The 19,919-nt window shown below is 45.8% G+C and overlaps 6 protein-coding genes across 6 annotated transcripts; 2 read left to right on the top strand and 4 right to left on the bottom strand.

Moving 5' to 3' along the window:
- Positions 1 to 300: 300 nt before the first annotated feature.
- Positions 301 to 2,939, bottom strand: AGABI2DRAFT_72252 (hypothetical protein; the record flags this gene model as incomplete). The annotated part of the gene is made up of 14 exons (XM_006462798.1): positions 301 to 425; positions 491 to 729; positions 782 to 800; positions 853 to 976; positions 1,083 to 1,128; positions 1,184 to 1,241; positions 1,293 to 1,323; positions 1,550 to 1,843; positions 1,897 to 1,908; positions 2,043 to 2,169; positions 2,230 to 2,252; positions 2,314 to 2,384; positions 2,434 to 2,505; positions 2,564 to 2,939. 14 exons carry the CDS (start codon positions 2,937 to 2,939, stop codon positions 301 to 303), a joined length of 1,617 nt encoding a protein of 538 aa, XP_006462861.1.
- A 1,528-nt stretch (positions 2,940 to 4,467) lies between these two features.
- AGABI2DRAFT_119699 (hypothetical protein) lies at positions 4,468 to 6,264 on the bottom strand (the record flags this gene model as incomplete). Its single annotated transcript, XM_006462797.1, has 2 exons — positions 4,468 to 5,291; positions 5,349 to 6,264. 2 exons carry the CDS (start codon positions 6,262 to 6,264, stop codon positions 4,468 to 4,470), a joined length of 1,740 nt encoding a protein of 579 aa, XP_006462860.1.
- A 918-nt stretch (positions 6,265 to 7,182) lies between these two features.
- Positions 7,183 to 9,471, top strand: AGABI2DRAFT_144319 (hypothetical protein; the record flags this gene model as incomplete). The annotated part of the gene is made up of 6 exons (XM_006462796.1): positions 7,183 to 7,530; positions 7,582 to 7,887; positions 7,936 to 8,214; positions 8,261 to 8,798; positions 8,862 to 9,392; positions 9,464 to 9,471. The coding sequence occupies 6 exons, from the start codon at positions 7,183 to 7,185 to the stop codon at positions 9,469 to 9,471; spliced, it is 2,010 nt and encodes a 669-aa protein (XP_006462859.1).
- A 308-nt stretch (positions 9,472 to 9,779) lies between these two features.
- AGABI2DRAFT_73074 (hypothetical protein) lies at positions 9,780 to 11,842 on the bottom strand (the record flags this gene model as incomplete). The annotated part of the gene is made up of 3 exons (XM_006462795.1): positions 9,780 to 10,332; positions 10,389 to 11,199; positions 11,392 to 11,842. The coding sequence occupies 3 exons, from the start codon at positions 11,840 to 11,842 to the stop codon at positions 9,780 to 9,782; spliced, it is 1,815 nt and encodes a 604-aa protein (XP_006462858.1).
- A 1,119-nt stretch (positions 11,843 to 12,961) lies between these two features.
- AGABI2DRAFT_224508 (hypothetical protein) lies at positions 12,962 to 14,785 on the top strand. The gene is made up of 7 exons (XM_006462794.1): positions 12,962 to 13,193; positions 13,247 to 13,256; positions 13,311 to 13,358; positions 13,408 to 13,415; positions 13,470 to 13,548; positions 13,606 to 13,921; positions 13,982 to 14,785. The coding sequence occupies exons 1-7, from the start codon at positions 13,071 to 13,073 to the stop codon at positions 14,487 to 14,489; spliced, it is 1,092 nt and encodes a 363-aa protein (XP_006462857.1). The 5' UTR covers positions 12,962 to 13,070; the 3' UTR covers positions 14,490 to 14,785.
- Positions 14,786 to 15,206: 421 nt separating this feature from the next.
- AGABI2DRAFT_119695 (hypothetical protein) lies at positions 15,207 to 17,937 on the bottom strand (the record flags this gene model as incomplete). Its single annotated transcript, XM_006462793.1, has 7 exons — positions 15,207 to 15,711; positions 15,765 to 16,079; positions 16,133 to 16,901; positions 16,977 to 17,411; positions 17,470 to 17,603; positions 17,659 to 17,726; positions 17,791 to 17,937. 7 exons carry the CDS (start codon positions 17,935 to 17,937, stop codon positions 15,207 to 15,209), a joined length of 2,373 nt encoding a protein of 790 aa, XP_006462856.1.
- Between the last annotated feature and the right edge of the window lie 1,982 nt (positions 17,938 to 19,919).

The raw sequence follows: 19,919 nt of genomic DNA, 5'->3' as shown, positions 1-19,919 counted from the left end.
ATGACCCCGATAACCCTGAAAAATATTCTTTTTTTGGGAAGATTGATTGTCTGGTTTCAATTGATTCGGAGCCTCTTAGTGGGTCCTTGGATTCTGGTGCTAACGCTGCTCTCCTGTTCAGAATTTTGTGTTCGACATTGGAACCTTCGGGACAACCATTTCCACTTCATACAACGCGGAACTTTCTAGAAATAAGTTTATATACGATGCGGTGTTTTCACCATCACATTTTATAACCAAACTATATCTTCAAAGGTACTGAAAGCATATGGTTTCTCTGAGGATCCCGGGGTACAACAACTAGTGGTTTCCAGGTTTCAGTGCACCACTAAGAATATTACCATTGGCAACTGGGCGCGTCAAACGGTTAGCCCCAGCTTTAACGCTAAAATTGGCAGATGCGAAACCATCTAAATTCCGGAAAGCTTGAAGAAAAAAAAGTGTGAACGTATATACGGAATAAACTTGAGAGAGGGTATACAAAACTTACTAGCGTTCTGCATTGAATAGTAAGTGGCATTCAAAAATTCGGGTGTAACCCGGATCGTAAAGAATCCCCTGAAATGCCCTTCACTCCATTGCAAGTCTATGTTCTCTTGTACGAGGGACATTGAGACGTTGTTGGAAAATTCAAGAGGACCATTTGGTTTGAATGTCCCGGAGGAAGATGTGACACCGGTCCCAGCAAACTCGACGCCGATTGCGCCACTGCCTGTCAGTGGATCATATCTAATAAATTGTCAGGCTTATATATCATCCAATGGATTAGTTCTCGACTCACGTCTCCGTGTCATTGATGTCTAACCATGTTTAAATTTGAAGTGGTTTAAGGGAAGAAGGATAATCACTTACGAGCGAGGTCCGATACCCAATTGGCATGACTATCACCTGATAAGATGACCGTATTGTCAATATTTTTGCCGTATAATTGGTCAAGAATGCGATTTCTGTTCGAGCGGTAGCCATCCCAAGCATCCTGTGGTCACCATGATCAATGAGCTCAAAGGTCAAGTAGGTTGGGCCTACGAAGTCAAGTCCTATTTATGACAAGTTATTTCCATCGGACTTATTTACAACTGGACTGACTTACGTGTATTCTGCAGCAGCTGTGTGAATACCACTTGTTGGCTGTCAAAGTATCTAAGTTCCAGTTGGCGATTTAAGTGGTGCTTGAGATACAGACCCGATAACACGCCAAATTGCTTCGCGGGATTTTGATTGGGAAAGCGTTTCGGAGAGCCCTGCTGAACCATTTAGTAGAGCAAGTTAACGACAGAGACGGAGAAATGTACAGTTTTCTTGGCTGTGTCCCATTATGGAACGCTCGACGTCGTTGCTGAGAGATTCAACGACTATCCAATGTTAATATTTCACCAAGGCCTCGGAAATTGAGTTACTTACGAGCTAACACAATGCGGAAAATGCTTCGTGAGTACTTTCGGTGATAATTCCTGTTGAATCACTCACCAGCGTTGTATCCAAGCTAAGGAATAAACGTACGTCAGCCTGAGCGAATGAAGAAACAACAAAATTACATCAGTAATATCACGGTTGTAGTGACCTTAATCGCGTTCATAAATCCAATCATAAAATCAAAGAATGAGCGAAACTTTAACTCACGAGTATCAAGCATGGTCAAGTCCAATAATTTTCCAATCTGGAAATTTCTCCAAATGCGAAGCTGGTCCTTGGCGTCGACTTGTCGTATGGGCATCCACTCATGATATGCACGAGTACCAGCCATTTTTCGGTCTGTGAAACAGGCACCTGAGGGTGAAAACATACATCCCGATGCTGTATCGTTTGAATCCGATGTTCCCGCTTTCCAACCATTGTTTGCGATCTAAGGCATTATAGAATGAGTCCGCTGATTATTTGATCTGGCATTCTGCTAACCTCATGGTCGTCCTAAAAAGTGGCCGGAGGTAATTCGTTTGGAAGTACCTACAAAGGGAACTAAACTAGTGCTTACCCTTGCATTAACGCGATTGGTGTAAGTTATCATATCTCCTAATATAGTTGAAAAAAGAAACTCACCAAACTGTTATCCATGGAAATGTCTGATGCGCAAATTGCAGATCAAGATCACTCCTATACTGTTCGAAGCGGTGACGATAATCGGCAATAGTCGCTAATTCCCGACCAAGAACAAGGCGCCCGATAGAGCCACTATGTTCGATCAATTGGCGCGTTAGGTTCAGCATTTCGAAATTTCTATCCTTGACTTACCCGTTACCAAAATCCTCATACATCTAAGGACCCAAATAAGCATTAATATCCTGAGAGGAGATTGAATCTTGAAATGTCATTTACGTAGTCTCCCAAATGAATGAAAACGTCGGGGGTAACGTTATGTGCCGCGAATCCGTAAGCATTGAAATATCCTAATTGGTCTCATTAGGCTTTAGCAGGGCTATGGGGAAATGAATTTACCGGCTGCGAAATTGGAGCAGGAGAAAACTGCAAATGTCAAAGGGTTTCCGTTGTTGACTTCCTCCGCGGGCGCTGGAGTGCAAGAAACAAGGTCAGTGTTGGTATCACCCATAAGCAGAAAATGACTCACTGTCAGCCGAGGACAGAGTACGAGTCATTCCAATCGGGCTGACAGTCTTCTCGTTTGTGCAGTCTGCAAATTGATACCAGTATTTGGTGTCTGGCTTCAAATTCTTAGCTTCTACCTTGACCGTGAAATCTACGTCATAAGTTGTAAAAGCTTCCCCGGTGTCGACGGATTGACCAAGATTTTCGTCTGTAGCGATCTTGTAGGAAACGCAGACCGGAATACTTGCGATCGGTAGTTCACCATTGCTTGCGGGAAGCGGAACAGCTCGCGTCCAAAGAATGATGGAAGTGTCAAGGGAATCGCCCTGGTTTCGACGAATCAAACTTCTAACCTGATGCCTCGCAACTCGAGACTTACGCTCGCCACTATGTATCATAATTAAATTCGTATACGGTTTTTTACTCCTTGAAAACGTACCGGAATGAGTGAAATTGATTCCTGAGCTCCAGACGGTCGGGGCCTAGGTTTATCATAGCTCAGAATAGTACAGCAACATTCAACAGCAACAGATCTAACATTATCGAAGTCAGAGGAATAAAATCCGGGATAAGGTTCATCTTTGAAAGGTGAAGCGTCTACAGTATCCCTTCGTTGAGATTGTGCACTTCTTCTGCTTATTGCAGCTATATCGTGACCGAACTGTTGAAATATAAGAGCCGCTCTCTAACAGCAATTTTGGCAGTGGCTCACCTGGGGTTCATTCAGAAAGGGAGAACGGAAAGCCAAATTTTTATCAAGCTTGTCAACGATGGCATATGTACCGGCGGCAAGGGATAAAGCCGCAAGTAAGAAACGCATTTCGAGCGACAGCCTAATGCCCCGCCCGAAACCTCAGGTTTTATGCTGGATGCTATCATAGGAGCTGTCTTTTTTGCTTTCAGTGCTTCCAACGCACGTTTGTGAGTTGAGCATATCGACGTTTCCGCTGAACTCTCACCTTAATTATTGCCAGCGGTATAGAGCGCCATATGCTCATTTCTCATTGGAGAAGAGCAGACTTCTCCGACTTCTTCTGCCGGAAAGCAGTAGCCCGAAACTATTCCACAAGGGCATAATCTGCCGCGCCTTAGATCCGAACTATCATCATAAGCCTTGAAAATGTTATCTGATGTGCTGGAATCTGGACTTGGGAGCGAAGTTTGGGAAATCTTGCAAAAGAGTGATGGAAGAAGCCTTAGTTGAAATATAGGTCCACTTCCATGTTCTCAGGCAGCAAGTGGCGTGAGAGGTTCCGCAACCAAACGTGCCCGCGAAGTTTGGCGCGGCCACGAAGGGAATGTGTCTTCGCCTTCGTGCTGTCTCGTCGCTGTGCAGCACGGCTCGGCCCGTGGCCTCTCTTTCACCCGTTTACCACTCCCAGGCTCTTTACGAACTCCGCTCCAACATTTTTTTAGCCAGCGCCACGCTACAGGAGACCTTCGTGTCGCGAATGAGCCCAAACCAGGGGAAGCTGGAAGCTCAACGACGGGCTTTCGCCCAGCACACTCAACTTTCTCTCCACTTAGATACCCAAGCAGTCTCAGCCCGTCTTCATGTATTATCCACAACCAATAATACCCATTCTCTATCTAACCCCCCATCGGGCCGGACAAAGTTGACAAGAGTGTATTCTGGGTCGCACGACTCAAGTCCTCCCGGTAGTGAGCCAACATACACGGACTGCAGTAGGCAGGCTGAGTAGTCGTAGGGTAATGCTATCGATAAATGCTGCTTAAGCAAACCGGTAACACAAGGCGTCACTAGGGCGCAGGTATCTGGACACAAAATTGGGAAAGAGTCCGCAAAGCATGTACATAATAAAAGCGAAGTCCAAGCGATCTAAGCTCGTTTCAAGAGATCAAATGAGGAAGTAATCAACAATGATATACTCACTTTCACAGAGATTAGTCGATGCATGTTCTTTCCTAAGGTTTCGAATCCTCATTCAACAAGCCAAAGCATTTCACAATGTTCTCCAGCTCGAAACCATCTAGCTGATCAGCCTGGGTAACGGCCACAATAGTAGCCAGAAGGACGATCAGCAAACCATCTATTATACTTAAAGCGATCAGAAATGGTTTAACCCCGATCAAGGCCATTTTCTGAACCACCATCACTGCGGGGGTATTCACTTTAACGAAGGATGGAAGAAGATTCGTTCCATTGGGCAGGTACCCGCTCAGGTAAGCTTTAGCCGACGACGCCAACACATTATTCATATTTTGATTTATCTCGGGCAGCGGGAGAGGGTTGATGGGGCCGGAACCCCCAAAGGATATATTGGACAGGAAAAGTTGGCGTGAAATGACATTGGTGAAAGGTGCATCCTGACCCTCGTATGATTGGCCTGAGGAGGTGACATCCAGAAGGCTTTTCGTGAAAATGACCTGTGCTGCTTTGCGAGGAACATTTTTCACAATGGGATCGCCAGACGAAATAATAGCTTCAAGAGAGGATGCTGTGCGAATTATGGTAGCAGGCAAAATCTCGAATCTGGGATCGCAGGCAAGAAACGAAGCGAACTTTGGTGTACAATCCAGAGGATAGTCTTCATAAAAGTTTGGGTTGTCTGTAGTATTGCAAGGGATGAGGAAGGAAGGTATGCCATTAAGATCAATGGAGTGTGCATGAATATCCGTGGAAATTTGTGGCATTGGTTTCCTGCCAACCAAAAGAAAGGGAACGAGGGTGTTGTTCTCAACTTTTTCAGCGGCTTTGGGTGGCGGAACTATCTGCATAGGCACGACAACTGGACATCGATTCAGCTATCAACGCATTCACTCAAAAAGAAAAGAAACAGTCTCACGAGGATCCTCTAAACCAAAGTGCGAAGAACTGAAAAAGCGAGGATAATACATTCCCCATTCATACCCTTCCACCATCCAAAATCCGTAGTGCGGAGATTTAGATAAATTTTTCCAGGAACAGCTGAAATTATACCGGATTACGTCGCTTAGATATCTGATAGTCGTACTTTCAGACAAAGAGTCTAACGACGGCCAGGGTATGAGTATATTCGGCTGCTTGGTGTGAAACCCGTAACTTGTGAAGTTTTTTTCAATCACTTCAAGTTGTGTAATGAAGTTGGCACGGTAAGGAGCGAGCGCATTAATATCCCCAAAACTCGACAGTGACGTTATGCTGAGGTTGGCCACCTGGATATTGTGCGGGTAATCATAGGGTGCAAAATCGGTACTGATAGCGCTTGGACCCAGTCCATTCAACAATATCAACAGAAAGGAGGATATGAAACCAAGGCGAAAGGGGCGCGTTGCACGTTTTGAGGCAAAGTGACCAGTCTGATCGAAAAATCCAGTTGTCAAACGAGAAACACTATCGAGCTCCTGCAAAGGGAGGTTCGGTGACAAGCGATGTTGTTCCATCCATTCCGCGCTAAAGACGTTTAGTAAGATGTCCTTCACGATGTATATGGCAATGGTATGCCAAAGGATGGTGATAGCTGTAAAAGCGCCCTTGACTTCGGTGACTGTAAAAGATAGGTGCAATATGATGGGTTTCCACAATGCTGCGGAAGCTAGGGCAATGAAACCGAATTCGAGTAGCAGAAAGATGATGAGGCGGATAAGGAATGAGTAACGGGGGATGGTTCGCGACGTGGGTTTACTGCATCGCTCTTGGAATGTAGAGCCTTTCGTATGATTAGACAAAGAAAATGATCGTGGTGAGTACGTCGGCGGGTGGAGTGGAGTGTTGGAATGCATGAGCAGATTAAGGGCATCAGAAGGTACAGTATATGTACATACGATTGCAGGGTCCTACACGAAGCGGATGTGAACACATATCCATTGGTTGAGGGAGAGCGTTCACAACGCACATAGCCTCACATAAAATGATACATAGTAGCAGAATGATGATTGATGGGGAGAAGCTTGTCAATCCGGTGGCAGACGTCGATCGCATGACTCATAACCATGTGAAGCTTAACTTGGTTTACGAAACGGCGCTATTACAGATGTGAATCATTTCCAGGCGCTAGCGTGCAGATAATATCTACAAACCACGGGGCCAATGCATCAGGGAATTTACCGCGATAACTGGGATGAGATTTCAATACACGAACCACGGATATAACTATTGATTAGGCCAGACATCATTGCGGTAGATTATGATCTTACCATACAAGTTGTCGATGAATTAAAGACGTTTCCACGCTGTTACTATCACACTTTGGTGTTTAGCGACTTCCTTCATCTTTGATGATCATAGCCTGTGCTATCCCTCAATTTGTTGGATGACAACCCTTTGTACGAGACATGAATCTGCAAAACTTGTGATGTGACGTTGTCATATTAGCTGAAGGGATTTTGATCGGTGAGTATTGTGGTGGGTGAAATTTGTAAAGCGACAATGGGCCTACGTCAGGCTCCTACCCAGCCCTTTGCGCGCGTCGGACATTTCCGGGTAAACACGGACAAATGCAATCTAGTTGCGGTCCTTGCGCAGCAAGGGGCTGGCACAAAACGTCAAACGGGGATCACCGGTGGCTGTACGACGCCATAAGAAAAGAGATGGCGATATGTTTAGATAAAGAATATATTGAATATGTATGTCACGATCGGTAACTCTCATTTAATTCATTTCGCAATCACGCCTGCCCGCTCGCCCGCCTGCCCCGCCCAATGTCTGCCCGCCCTGAATCGGACCTTGCCCAGGATAGTTGGTCATCGGAGCGCGTCAGAGATGTGGTCTTCAAGTGGTTCAAAAAACGGCCTTGCTGGTATCAAACCGAGGTAGCCCAGGCCATATATTCAGGGAAGGACGTTATTGGGTGTGCCCCGACAGGTGCAGGGAAGACCCTGTCGTTCTGGATACCCCTAGTGATGGCCCTAGAAGACGGTAGGGACTGTCTGATGTTCGTCGTCAGTCCCCTCAATGTTCTGGCCAAACAAAATGTCAAAGCATTGCTCGATGTGAACATACCGGCCGTGGCAGTAACTGCCGAGAACGCGACCCGAGAAACCTTTCATGTGAGTTCAATTTAAATCCCGTAATCCATGTTTAACCAACGGGGGATCTAGAATATCAAGCAGGGAAAGTACAGAGTCATCGTAACGAACCCTGAAATCTTAATGACAAACGACGACTTGACAAAGCTGTGGAAGATCTCACAGTTTACGAAACGGATTCTCATGTTCGTCTTCGACGAGGGCCACTGCATTGCGCAATGGGGGACATTTAGAAAGAATTACTTATCAGTGGGAATTCTACGTCACCGAATAGGCGAACCTATCCCCTTCTATATTGCCTCTGCTACCCTGCCCCCACGTGTTCTATATGAAACTCGGCAGCTATTGTATTTGAAAGCGACCCCGGGTACCACAAAGGTGCTATGTTCTAATGACCGGCCTGATATTCGTCTTTCGGTTCGACAGCTCGCATATCCAGCCTCGTCCTACAATGACCTCAATTTCTTAATCCCTTTTAACTGGAATGAAGAAATGCACGTACCTTCAAAATTCTTGGTTTTCTTTGACAATATCAAAGAGGTGCAAATGGCCATCAAACACATGCGTTCGAGATTAAATAGAAGATATCACGACCGAATTGATTGGTTCCACTCAACAATGACCCAATCATATCAAGAGAAGGCTGTCGAGAGATTGCGAAGTGGAGAAGTATGGGGTTTATTCTGTACGGATGCTTTCGGGATGGTGAGTGACGAATTAATCTCAAATCATATTTCTGACACACCGGCAGGGAATGGACATCGGGGACGTCACCGTAGTTGTCCAATACAAAGCCACCTGTGAATTTTGCACATTATGGCAGCGTTTTGGACGAGCCGCTCGACAGCCTGGAACCGAAGGTGTAGCAATTCTCCTGGTTGAAAGCAAGGACGTTCACCTAGCAACGGAAGATCGTCCTGATGGGGAAATAGCCAAGAAGACGGGACGAAATGGTCCCCCTCCCAAAAAAAAACGACGAATCACGGCTGAACGAGTATTCAAAGAAGAGGAGAGCGTTACCAATATGCTCGTTGAAGAGGGGGAAGAAAGAAACACGCAAAACGAGGTTTTTCCCATCCCGGACGACCCTGACTTGATGGCTTGGATACGGAAGCGGCAGGATCATTACAGCAAATCCACGGTTGCTGTTTCTCTACCTACCCACTCGAAGAAGGGAAAAAACCCAGGAATCGTTCCTAGTAGTGCACTCGATGACTATATCAATCCGCCGAGCTTTGTTAAATGTCGGCGGTTGGTTTGTCAAGTTTATTTTGCAAATAATCAACGTAGTAAGTAACATTTATTCTTCTGTGCATCGAATTGAATACTGACATGTACTGACACGTCACTAGTAAACGACAGTCACAAGCGCTGTGATGCCACTGCTCCTGAGGGATGCCAGCGATGTCGCCCTCCTCCTCTCGATGTTTGTTGCGATCTTTGCAACCCCGAAGCATTTGATTCCTTCACTGTCCCTCCCATCAATAATTTGAAGAAAAAACGACGGTCAAAAATCCCCGTTTACATTCATACCGATGACCACAGCAAACTCGAGAAAGCGCTGATTGAATGGAGAGAGAAAACGGCACTGGAAATATTAGGTGAAGATGTCATTGCGCAACACGGCACTGACCTACTTCTCAACGACGATGTTATTCAAAACATTGTCGATTGCTTGTCTTCTATGAAGATTGGCAATTTGGCTGATCTCAAAACTGAGACGACGTGGCCAGCTGAGTGGATCAACGCCTGCGGGGATTCTCTCCTCAACTTGATTCTCGAACATTATCCACTTCCGCAAGACGATGTTGATGAAGCTCCTCCCCTACCTCGACAACGTGCAATAGTCAAATGCCGAGAATGTGGAAACTCAGGCCACAACAGTAAGTTGTTTGTTTTGTTAACGTTCGATTTGACATGACGCACCATAGAACGGACATGTCCTAAAATCCAGGGCAATGACGTTAAGCGGCGGAAGAAATCGGGAAAGAATGAGAAGGAAAATATACCTCCCCCTCCCCCTCCTCCTTCTTCTGTTTCAACCGGAGTAACTCCACCTTCAATTTCGTCTAATTTCCCTTATCAACACCTCATTGGTCCACACGCCCTGTCGATGCTTTCGGCATATCCTGCACCATTATACCCAATGCCCCCTCAACTTTATTCCTATCCTTTTTATGCTCCACTCGCTCCTCAATCTACGCAACCTCAAAGCACGGTCAATTCATATTCATATTCAACGCAGTACTCGCCGTTCATACGCTAAATGTCTATACAAAGAGGGAACCATCATCTTCAATCCCAAAATCCACATTGTCGTCCTCTTCTGGCTCTTCAACTGCATCCTCCTCAATGCCCGTCCCTTGCTCTCTTGCTGTCGTTGTCTTCTCCAAGGCATCTAGATGTTCAGTATCCCTTTTTTGCTTCTCTCGTGCCTTATCAATTGCCACAATCAACTTCGTCATACCAATACTTGCCATGTCCGTAATTTCATATTCGGATCCTCGTCCTGGTATAAATTCATTTGTGTGGTGTTTTTCCATATGCCGTTCGACCTTTGCAAATGTTAGACTCATTTTTGCTGGTGAGTGTCGACTGGTCTTGTGTTCAAGGCAAAACATTTGCTCAAACTGAGCACGTACGTCCTTGAATATCTCAATCAAAGGAGATAATTCAATCATACGGTCAATGGTATGATTCGAGTCCTTTCCTCCGTGGTACCGTTTGATATACATGTTCAACAGTTCAATCTCCCAATCGATGCCTCGAAAATGACCCTTGCGGCCAGTTGGATTTGACAACATGTTGAGTCGCATAGCTTGACTACCCAATAGAGACGTAAGTGTTTTTTCTTTGTAGAGATTACTCTCGAGACTTACGCGACTGGTTTCGGGTATTGAATATACATGTTCTCCAGGTATTGCCGAATCTCCACACCGTATTTCACTTTCCCACAACCCATGAACAAGTGCATCCAGACCAACATGCACTGATCAAGCCTTCCGATGTCCCCAAAATTCATGGCGTGATTGGTTTCCTCGTAGAGTAAAAAGTCTTTATGAATCATCTGTGTCACTTCAAATTGTTTATCACGCTCGCAATCAGGTTTTTTCTGCTGCTTTCGAAAGTCAACCGGGGCTACAAATATCCGTAGCATCTCTTCCGACATTTCACAGATCTCTATCCAGGTTGGCTCCATCGCAGCCCATTCATTCAGGGAAGAAATTCCTTCATGCTTCAATTTTACGTGAGATTTCCAAGCGTTGCGTCGCATGACTATCCCAATGTGAGTTATTACTTCATGCATTTGTCGAAAGCTAGGATCGTTTTCAATTTTAGGACGTTCCTGAGGTCGAAGCTGTGCAACGTATGCAATAAGACTTGTAGACTCGATTTTTGCCCCCTTGGCATCGATGGGACGACGCCAAATTGTCTGTACACACGCCATTCGTACGTGAAACCATCCATGGCCACAGACAACAAATTGAAACCATTGCCAGGGGGATACGTTGTTTAGACGGGATAATTGAAGACTGCGAAGATGTTGAACGGTCAAGAGGTCGCCAAAAACAGGGACGACATAGTTGCCAACAGAGCCAACGGTGGTTGACGGCGAGGACGGCTCAGAAGGGGTATGATCAGGTTCCAAGTCATCTCTGATACCTGCTTGCTTGAAGAATTCGTCAAGAACTGTTGCATTTTTTGCGGGAGTGCTGGGCCCAGTTTTGGATGCTCGCATAGGAACTTGTTTTGTTTTGACCACTGGTATGCATTCTATCTCTTCTGGTTCGCCGAGCTCGGATTTGAACTGCGCAAAATATGAAGGGCCGTAGTGGACAAGATCGTAACGGAGTTTCCAGGCATTGTAACGATCGCGTGCACGGAGCCCTTTGTTATCGGATGGCTGGCTGGGAACAGCTTTAAAAAGCTCGGCAGTGGTGGCAGCAAGAGGAGGGTCTTTCATTAAGTTCCACATGAAATCCGAGTATTGGAGATCTTCTGCTCGAATGCCGTGGTTGAGTGGAAACATAGAAGCCGTCGTAAGGTGGGAAAGAGTATCTTTGGCCGTCGCTTCCCAGGTTGGGGTCCCTGGTTTGATATCGATATCCAGGTTATCATAGGCGTACGAGGTTTCAAACGACTGGCCAAGGCGTCGCATCTCGGCGTAAGCCTCCTTTGACAGATTCTTCACTGCTGTTTCGATTGCTGACACTGAGATTGAGACTCCAATATGGGCTAGAAGCTTTCGTGCTGCGTCTGGGACAGCACATGCTTGAAGAAAGACTCCGACTAGGGTCTGAAACGCATTACATTTTTGATTAGTTGCCTGCATCATTATACTCAGACAAGCTATTTGTTTCTAACGATGACGCTGCATTAATACAGTCCTAAAAACTCAAAGAATGACTCACAACAACTCGGAGGGATTTCAGCTGGGTTTCCAGTTGTTCCTCAATGTCCTCTGGTTCATCTTCGTCGCAGTTTACAATGTCATAGATTTCCAGCTCATCTTCATCATCTTCAATTCCCCTCCGAGCTCTTCTCTTCCTGGCCCCACCTCCTTCTTGCCGTGCTTTTTCTCGATCCACTCGTGCCTTCTGTCGCCGTTTTGTGAGCTCTGGGTCAGCTTGCAAGAGCCTTTCAATCAAATCCCATATATCCGGTGCTTTCTCCTTCATCCCCTCTTCCAGCCGTTGAATCGTAAATCCTTTCAGGCGCTGCGAGGTAGCCAAATGGGCTACAAAGTGGTACCCGCTACTTGGCTGCGATAGCTCAAACATTTGACGTTCCAGCCTTTTGGTAAATGTTTCCTTTACCCATTTCTCAACATTCTGCTGAGTCCGTGAGTTGAAATTCAGGATGTCCAGCACTCGAAAAATGTTCTGGACGAAGGTGTTAACAATTGGACGTGAAGCTACCGTCGGTTCCACAAAAAGTCGTCGAAGGAAGCTTTCGATTGAAATATCATTCGCATCAAGCAGGTCGACAGCAATGTAAAAGGCGTAGGGATCATGTCCTGAGGTCATTTTGGAGAGAAAAGTAAAGGGACTTTTTTTTTGTAATATATCCATGTGTTCGAGAAGTATCTACTGTGCTTCGACGTCGCAAACGTCGTCTGGACATCGTTGGCGTCGCCCTCAACTTGATCTTCCTAATTCGTACATGGCGCACGTCATGTCACACTGTTTCTACCACGTAATCAACGCTCCTTATTATCTATTGTTATCCTATCTCGTTTTGGAAGTATCGTACAGCCACCGGTGATTGCCATTCGACGTTTTGTGCCAGCCCCTCACGCTGTGAGGCACAATCCTTAGATTGCATGTTTTGACATGTTTGGCTCACCGCGTGATAGGGCTGGGTAGGAGCCTGGGCCTACGTGATGGAACAGTTAGGTGACTGCGAAACAACTGATCGCTCGGCTCGGCTTGTCCAGATTAGGCGCCGTGATCCGGTTCATTGGTTTCTAACTTGGCTCCTCTCATCATCTTCGACGACTCAACGCTTCAGCTCTATCATCACCCTTCTCTTAAATCGACATCATCCACTTGTTGAGGAAGATGGGATCCGGTAACCGTCGTAAACACGCACAGAGGCCTAAACTTGTCACTCTGGAAAACACAGACCTTCCCAGCCTCGCACAATACATCAAGTCTAACAAATGCAAAAACATCGTCCTCATGGTAAGGCTGCTCTGAACTCATTGATATCAGGAGCTAATGTCAATTGATACTAGTTAGGAGCAGGTGTGTTTTTATCTGTAGTGTAAGATAAGCCTATGCAAAGACATATCATATCAGGAGTCAGCACTTCTGCTGGTATACCTGATTTCAGGTCTCCTGAAACGGGTACGTATATCCCAACTTTCTGAATCGTCGTAGTTGATGCATTCCTTAGGCCTTTATGTGCGTTTTCCATACGTGCGGATATAAACCGGCTAAAAACTCTCAACTCCGCAGTCAAATCTTGCGAGACTGAAGCTTCCGTATCCTGAGGCCGTATTCGAGATTGAGTATTTTCGACGAAATCCAGTACCTTGTATGTTCAATTTCCACATACTCTAGTTCATGCTCTCATATCTCACCTCTAATCTAGTCTACACCCTTGCTCAAGAGCTCTACCCTGGAAAATTCCGTCCCACAATCGCTCATTCCTTCATCCGTCTTCTCCACGACAAAGGTCTTCTCCTTAAATGTTTCACACAAAATATCGATACCCTCGAACGTCGTGCTGGTGTCCCCGACGAGAAAATTATCGAAGCTCATGGAAGTTTTGCTGCTCAACGATGTATTGATTGTGAAGCCCCCTATGACGATTTTTTAATCAAAGTTCATATCAAGGAAAAAACCATCCCGCGATGTGATGGTTGTAGAGGCCTCGTAAAGCCGGATATCGTGTTCTTTGGAGAATCAGTATGTCTCTTCTTTTATATCTAGATAGACAACTTGACAACTGAAACGAAAAAACTTGAGCTTCCTGAAGACTTCATTGAATCGATCCCATTACTTCAACAAGCCGACCTTCTCATCGTCATGGGTACCTCCCTCACAGTTCACCCTTTCGCCATGCTCGCAGGATTAGTCGAAACCAAATGTCCCCGTGTCTTAATCAATCTCGAAGAAGTAGGCGACTTTTCACATCGAACAGATGACGTCTTGCTTTTAGGAAGATGCGACGAGATGGTTCGAGAATTATGTCAAGAGTTAGGATGGGAAGAGGATTTAGATGAACTTTGGAAAGATACGGAGAATAGTATTGAGAAGGATGAAGATGACGAAGATGACGAAGATAGAGCTGAACTAGCAAATGAAATTGCCAGTCTCACCTCCGCGATCGAGCAAAGTTTATCTATCGCAAAAACCCCTCCACCTCCATCAACCAAAACAACCATCGACAGTCCAAAATCCGAAAACGACGTCAAAGAAACCACAGAACCCAAACCATCTTCAAATAAAACCGACACTTCACAAGAAAAATAATCTGTACAAAGGCTGTAAAATTTGTTTTTAGTAAGATACACCAATCCATCATCGTTATGTATGCTCCCTATACTACTTCGTTTCTCGCACAATCCTTGCAACAGCCGAAGTCCCCACGGAAGCACGCATTTTTTTAAAAAAACACCACGACCTCAATAAATGAGGCGGGGTTTTTTGATCTGTTCATGCATTATCAATCTAGCCTTCCCAATAACTAACCAAAAATGAATTGGCTAGTCCCCCCTGAAGCGACTTTTAGAGTGAACTTTGCCCGTAAAGGGGCGCTCTAAAAGCCGTGAGGGAGTAAGGCAATAAAATGGTGAGTGAGCCTGCGCCAGATATACTCGCACACATTGATAGGCAATTGTTATCAAGCATACCATTCGAATCTATAACATTATAAACCAAAGGCCCAAAGACGGAAAAAGAAAAAGAAAACCCCAGAATGACAATGCCAAGTCAAATAGATGCAGAAAGTCAAACAGAGGCGGTTGAACGAAACTTGACAAAGTTGAAACGAGAGAGGAAAATGTACTCAAAAGTAAACCGCAAAGGCCAAAAGAAAAGGATAAGATGATGACGATAGACGCAAAGTTCATGAAAAACCAAAAAAAATAAAAAAAAGTAGGATGCACGATCAAGTTCAATGAATACAAAAACGATGCAATGAAGAGAAAGATGCTTGATTATACAAAAATTGCACATAGCACACAGTTATTATGATGGCAAGGATGAAGCAGAACCAGATGGGGGAGTGGAAGAAGTCGTCGCTACAGGGGGTGTGGCAACAGGGGCAGGATAAGCACTCATTATACTCGCAATCGTTGCTGGAACGGATGAAGGTCCCTGAGTGTTAGGTGGAGCGGATGCAGAGGGCTGAGTGGAGGAAATGACAGCACCAGGACCAAGGAGATGGCCTGGAGAACTATGTGGCATGGCGTGGCCGTTGAGTAGAGGTAAAGTTACTTCGGAGGGGACAAGTGGATGACCGGCGCTAGGCTGTTGACCAGATATTTGACCACCACTGGGCTCCTTCCGTTGCACTTGTGCTTCAGCCTGAGCTATGATATGTTGCGGGTAATGGTTTAAACCACGAGGACTCGTGGCAACCTCACGCTTTAATCGTTCACGTTCTGCAGGATATAATGCGCCGATAGGCAACGTTGAGTCGTAATCTTCGGGAAGTGCAGGTGTGACGGCTGCGTGTCGACCACCTAGAGGGCTATAGAAACGTGTTGAAGCCGAGAACCTCACGTAAAAGAAGAAAGGACATACCCCCCCTCGATGAAATTTTGCCAAACGTAATCCTTCAACCGGTCGGCATTCGGTAGCTCCTGAATTAAATGCTTGATCGTATTCTGCCCTAGCCCGAAGAAATCAGGACCTGAAACCGAGTTGGAATGTTGGCGACTCCGGATAGCATTGGCCTGCTTCACGATGCTTGACCAAGCACCAGTTGCAGTACCCGCTATGACCTCCCTTCCCGGGGCATCCGAAGGCACTATTTGAAATTTGGGTCCATCACCTCCATCTAGGATTGTACAATGATAGACAACTTCTGCGGTCGGATCTATTGTCGATAGATACCGCCTGGTCAAAGTAAAATTAGAACCGTTGTTTGAAGTCGTGACAGGTAAAATTACCTAGTAACCTCATACCCAACAGGAAATATATATCGTTCGGTATGAAAATGCTCGCGCATACATACCTCACCCAAACTGATGACGGTCATGATACCCACATTCAGAGGAAGCATCGGTTTGCCCTTTTTATCTCGCGGAACGATGGGTATATTGTGATTCCCACTGGTCACCGTGTGTGCCTTTAACCGCTTTGGCTTTTGTCGCTGTGGTTCGGCACCGGTGGGAGTGTGGGGAGACGGCGATTTCTGGGTAGGTGACGGTATGAAGCTAGGGCTTGTTGAGTACATAGCCGCAGATATAGGACTGTGAACCTGATATAGATAAGGATATGGGTACGTCGGTGTATGGGGCGAGATAGGAGCTCCGGGACCATAATATAAACTGTACGGATTGTAACCGTTTGAAGCTGGATTTGGCGGTCCCTTCAAAAAGGCAGTGCTGAGGGCAAAATAAGGATTGTTAGCTAAACTAGAGGTACTTGGGGCCGTTGGCTGGGTCTGCGGTGATTTGTCTTGAGAAGGGATTTTTGAAGAACCCGGAGATGGAGGTTGGGGGGATGTATTTGAATTCTGGACGACTTTGGGAGAAGAGTCAAGTGACGGAGCCAGATTAGAATCTGAATTCGAATTAATTTCGGATGTCGTCTGAAAATTTGCAATTGAGGAATCGCAAACCGGAGCAGCATCAACCGCATCTTTCAGCTGGTCTTTTTCTGTATTTGAGCTCACGGTTGAGGTTGGCACAGAGGGTGAATGATTCATTTGGAGGTCTAATATGTAAACAGGGCCGTAATTCAGGATTGGGTAACGTCTGCGGAAATAAGGAGAAACACGGTCTTACTTACCCTCGTCATTCGTGCGACAACTACGATCGTCAGACATGAGAGTGACTACTGGACTAGAGAAAGTATCAGTAGTCATCCGCGCCCGTTTTGCAGAGCCTTGAAATATCGTATCAGGAGGACGTTTTTGCTTTGACCTCGTAGATTTAGGAGGGCGTTCAGAAACATTAGATGCCTGATCATCGGAGCCTGAGTTTCGATCACGAGCAACCATGACAACATTCTCTACACCGGAGGCATCTGCTTTTGAACGCGTCCCGTTTTTGTTTGGTGTAAAATCCTGGGATTGAAGAGAGGGGGACCGCAGCCTTGCGGTTGAGGTACTTCGTTCTTCAACCTCGCTTTGGGGCGTATCGTGTGTGGAGAAGTCTCCAGGAAATGACTCCAGTTTTTCTTGAGGAGGATCTGGTCTTCCAAAAGACTCAGATGGTGCTGAGACTAGAGTATAACAGAAGATGTCAGTCCGCGTTCATGACATATTTGCGATATAACTCACGCAGAGAAACAACCTCTGCTACAGGGTCTACTTTATCGGAGCCACTCGTTGTAAAGTCTTCCGTGGATGTCGAAACATGATTTAATTCGAGATGATTGCCGGAGGCTGAAGGAGTCCCGGGGGGCTGGGAAGGGCTGACCCCAAAAAGGTCAGAACCTGAATCAGATAAAGACGAGAAAGCCGGCGCACTCGATGTCTACTAGTACATCACGGGTAGGTTCAAGGTGCGGTTGTGAACCATTTGATGGAGTATATTTCTGATGTACGCATTTAAGACTGGGCACCGCGGCAAAATATGAAGATGGACATTCGCACACCCACCTCGAGCACTCCCTCGGATAGTTGAAGCTCCATCTCGGTTTTATCTTGGGGCGTGGATTTGCCAGCCCCATTCTGGGGGCGAGGGGCAGAGGATGAGCTGGAGAGGGAAGAAATGGTGCGGGGGTCGTTGGCTGCAGCGAGGGTCATATCATGGGGATGTTGACGATGTCCAGATGCACGAAACACGGCGGTCGTTGGGCGAGAAACACGACGACAAAACTACAAAGTGGGGCAAATCATGGACAAATCTTGGAGGTACTCGGCCAAACACGCTGCAACAACGCCATTCCGATGCCTGCTGATGCAAACAAACATGGGAAAATCAAATATCCGCAGGAGCTCATCATGATGGTTGTTCACTTTGTCTGCGCTTCTCTTCTGGTTCTTTCTCATTCAATAACCGTCAATGCCATACTCACTCACACGTTGTCCTATCCGATGGAAACTTTAATCAGTCTGCTCTTCTTAATTCTTACCGTCCGGGACCACGAATGCCGAGCTAGGGTAGGGGCGTTCATGGGATTCAATAATAAATAGACAAACATTCTACGTATTCCCTTTTCCATCAGGGCTCATGATTCCCTAGTCTTGTAAGCAGTCCCTGCTCCATGGGTCAAGAATCGAAGTTTATTTGTCGAGGGAAGGACATCCGATTCTATTAGACCTCTAGCTACATTTCCACTGGCAGTGTCAGCCCGAAAGACACGATCTTAAATTCTAGGACGAATTGATCATCTTTGGAACAAATTTCAAGAAATTATTCAACTTCAGCTCGTTTGGTACTGTTTCGTATTTGCGACTGCGAAAATGCTGTGATGGAGCCGCCTTGTGATCGACCTCGAACATTAAATTTTTTCCAACCCTCGAATCGAGGGTGCGGGAACTTGTAACTTGGTAAGGGGATTGTTGAGAATGAAATGGCTAGTCGTAAATTTGAATTGTGATCGAACACCATGTGGCTTGCTTAGTTGCTTTTCGACTGTACATTCCTGTCCGCTAACTAATGACAGGTCAATCAGTTAGTATCATGCACAAGCTCGAAAGTTCCTCACGTCTCACCGATATAGGTTTAGTTCTATGATGCTTACGAGGGTCATGAGGAGACCAGCCGACAGCATACTTGATTCAAATTCGGAGTTAGCTTTAATGCACAAACTGTAAGTGTATCACCCCTTCGTATACGTAGGAAATGATTGAATTCAACTCTGACTTCTTCAATAGTACCTGACTAGCTGGCCTACATCGTCGGATTATCGTCGATTTCCGAAGTGGGTGGTAGGATGTATCGTTATCGTTTACCGGCACTAGACGAGCTCGGCGGTGATTGTAACGCTGAAAGCAGCTACTCCAACAAGCTACACGGTAACGACACTCTATGCAAGTTGTCAGCGTCTTGGGTCTATTCTAACAATAGATACGCACTTGTGGCTTACAGAGAACCTCCGAAAACTCTAGGGCAACACTTTTTAGACTTCCCTGATAAGCTTACGACCAGCTTTCAATCAGATTTCATCAATACGCGGTATCGCCAATTTAAAAGTTTGAAGGAAGAGGTTCAATCTTCGACCTGTGATTGTCAACGCTAATGGCACAGGGGCAACTATGATCCAGCTCTTCGTTTGAACATAGGTCCTCCGTGCGTAGAAAATATGAACTTGAATGATATCAATAAGTATCTGACAAGGATTGGTATCTGATACTAGACTCACATGTGTCCTGATGAATAAGTTGATATTAGTGTGATCGCAGAACAAGTCGAAGAGCAAGAATGTACAATAACCCATTTGTTGGATTACAATGACAAGATACCAGCCATGGCCCACATCTGGATCTGGATCTGAGGCGTCTAGAACCTGTAGTTGCATACATGCACTAATTTGAGGATTTTGAAGTATCGTCTGGTCATTTTTCACCGGGAGCTTCAACGCGCACAATTCCAGCTAGGCTCCTCCTTGTCCAAAAGAAGTCTCGGTGGAAGAGATGAACGTTGGAGAGAAGGGAGAACCCCATTCGCCACGTCCTAGAGAACTTCAAATATTTACATCCGAGGGCTGCCTCAGAATAGCTCAGCGCCGTAACGTAGTTCGGGTTTTCACGTAATTGAAATTCTGAGCTCTGACCAGCACGTT

The sequence above is a fragment of the Agaricus bisporus genome (assembly GCF_000300575.1).
Source record: "Agaricus bisporus var. bisporus H97 unplaced genomic scaffold AGABI2scaffold_7, whole genome shotgun sequence".
Classification (NCBI taxonomy): Eukaryota; Fungi; Basidiomycota; class Agaricomycetes; order Agaricales; family Agaricaceae; genus Agaricus; species Agaricus bisporus.
Note: the sequence above shows the minus strand (reverse complement) of the source record. Positions and strands in the feature narration are given on the sequence as shown.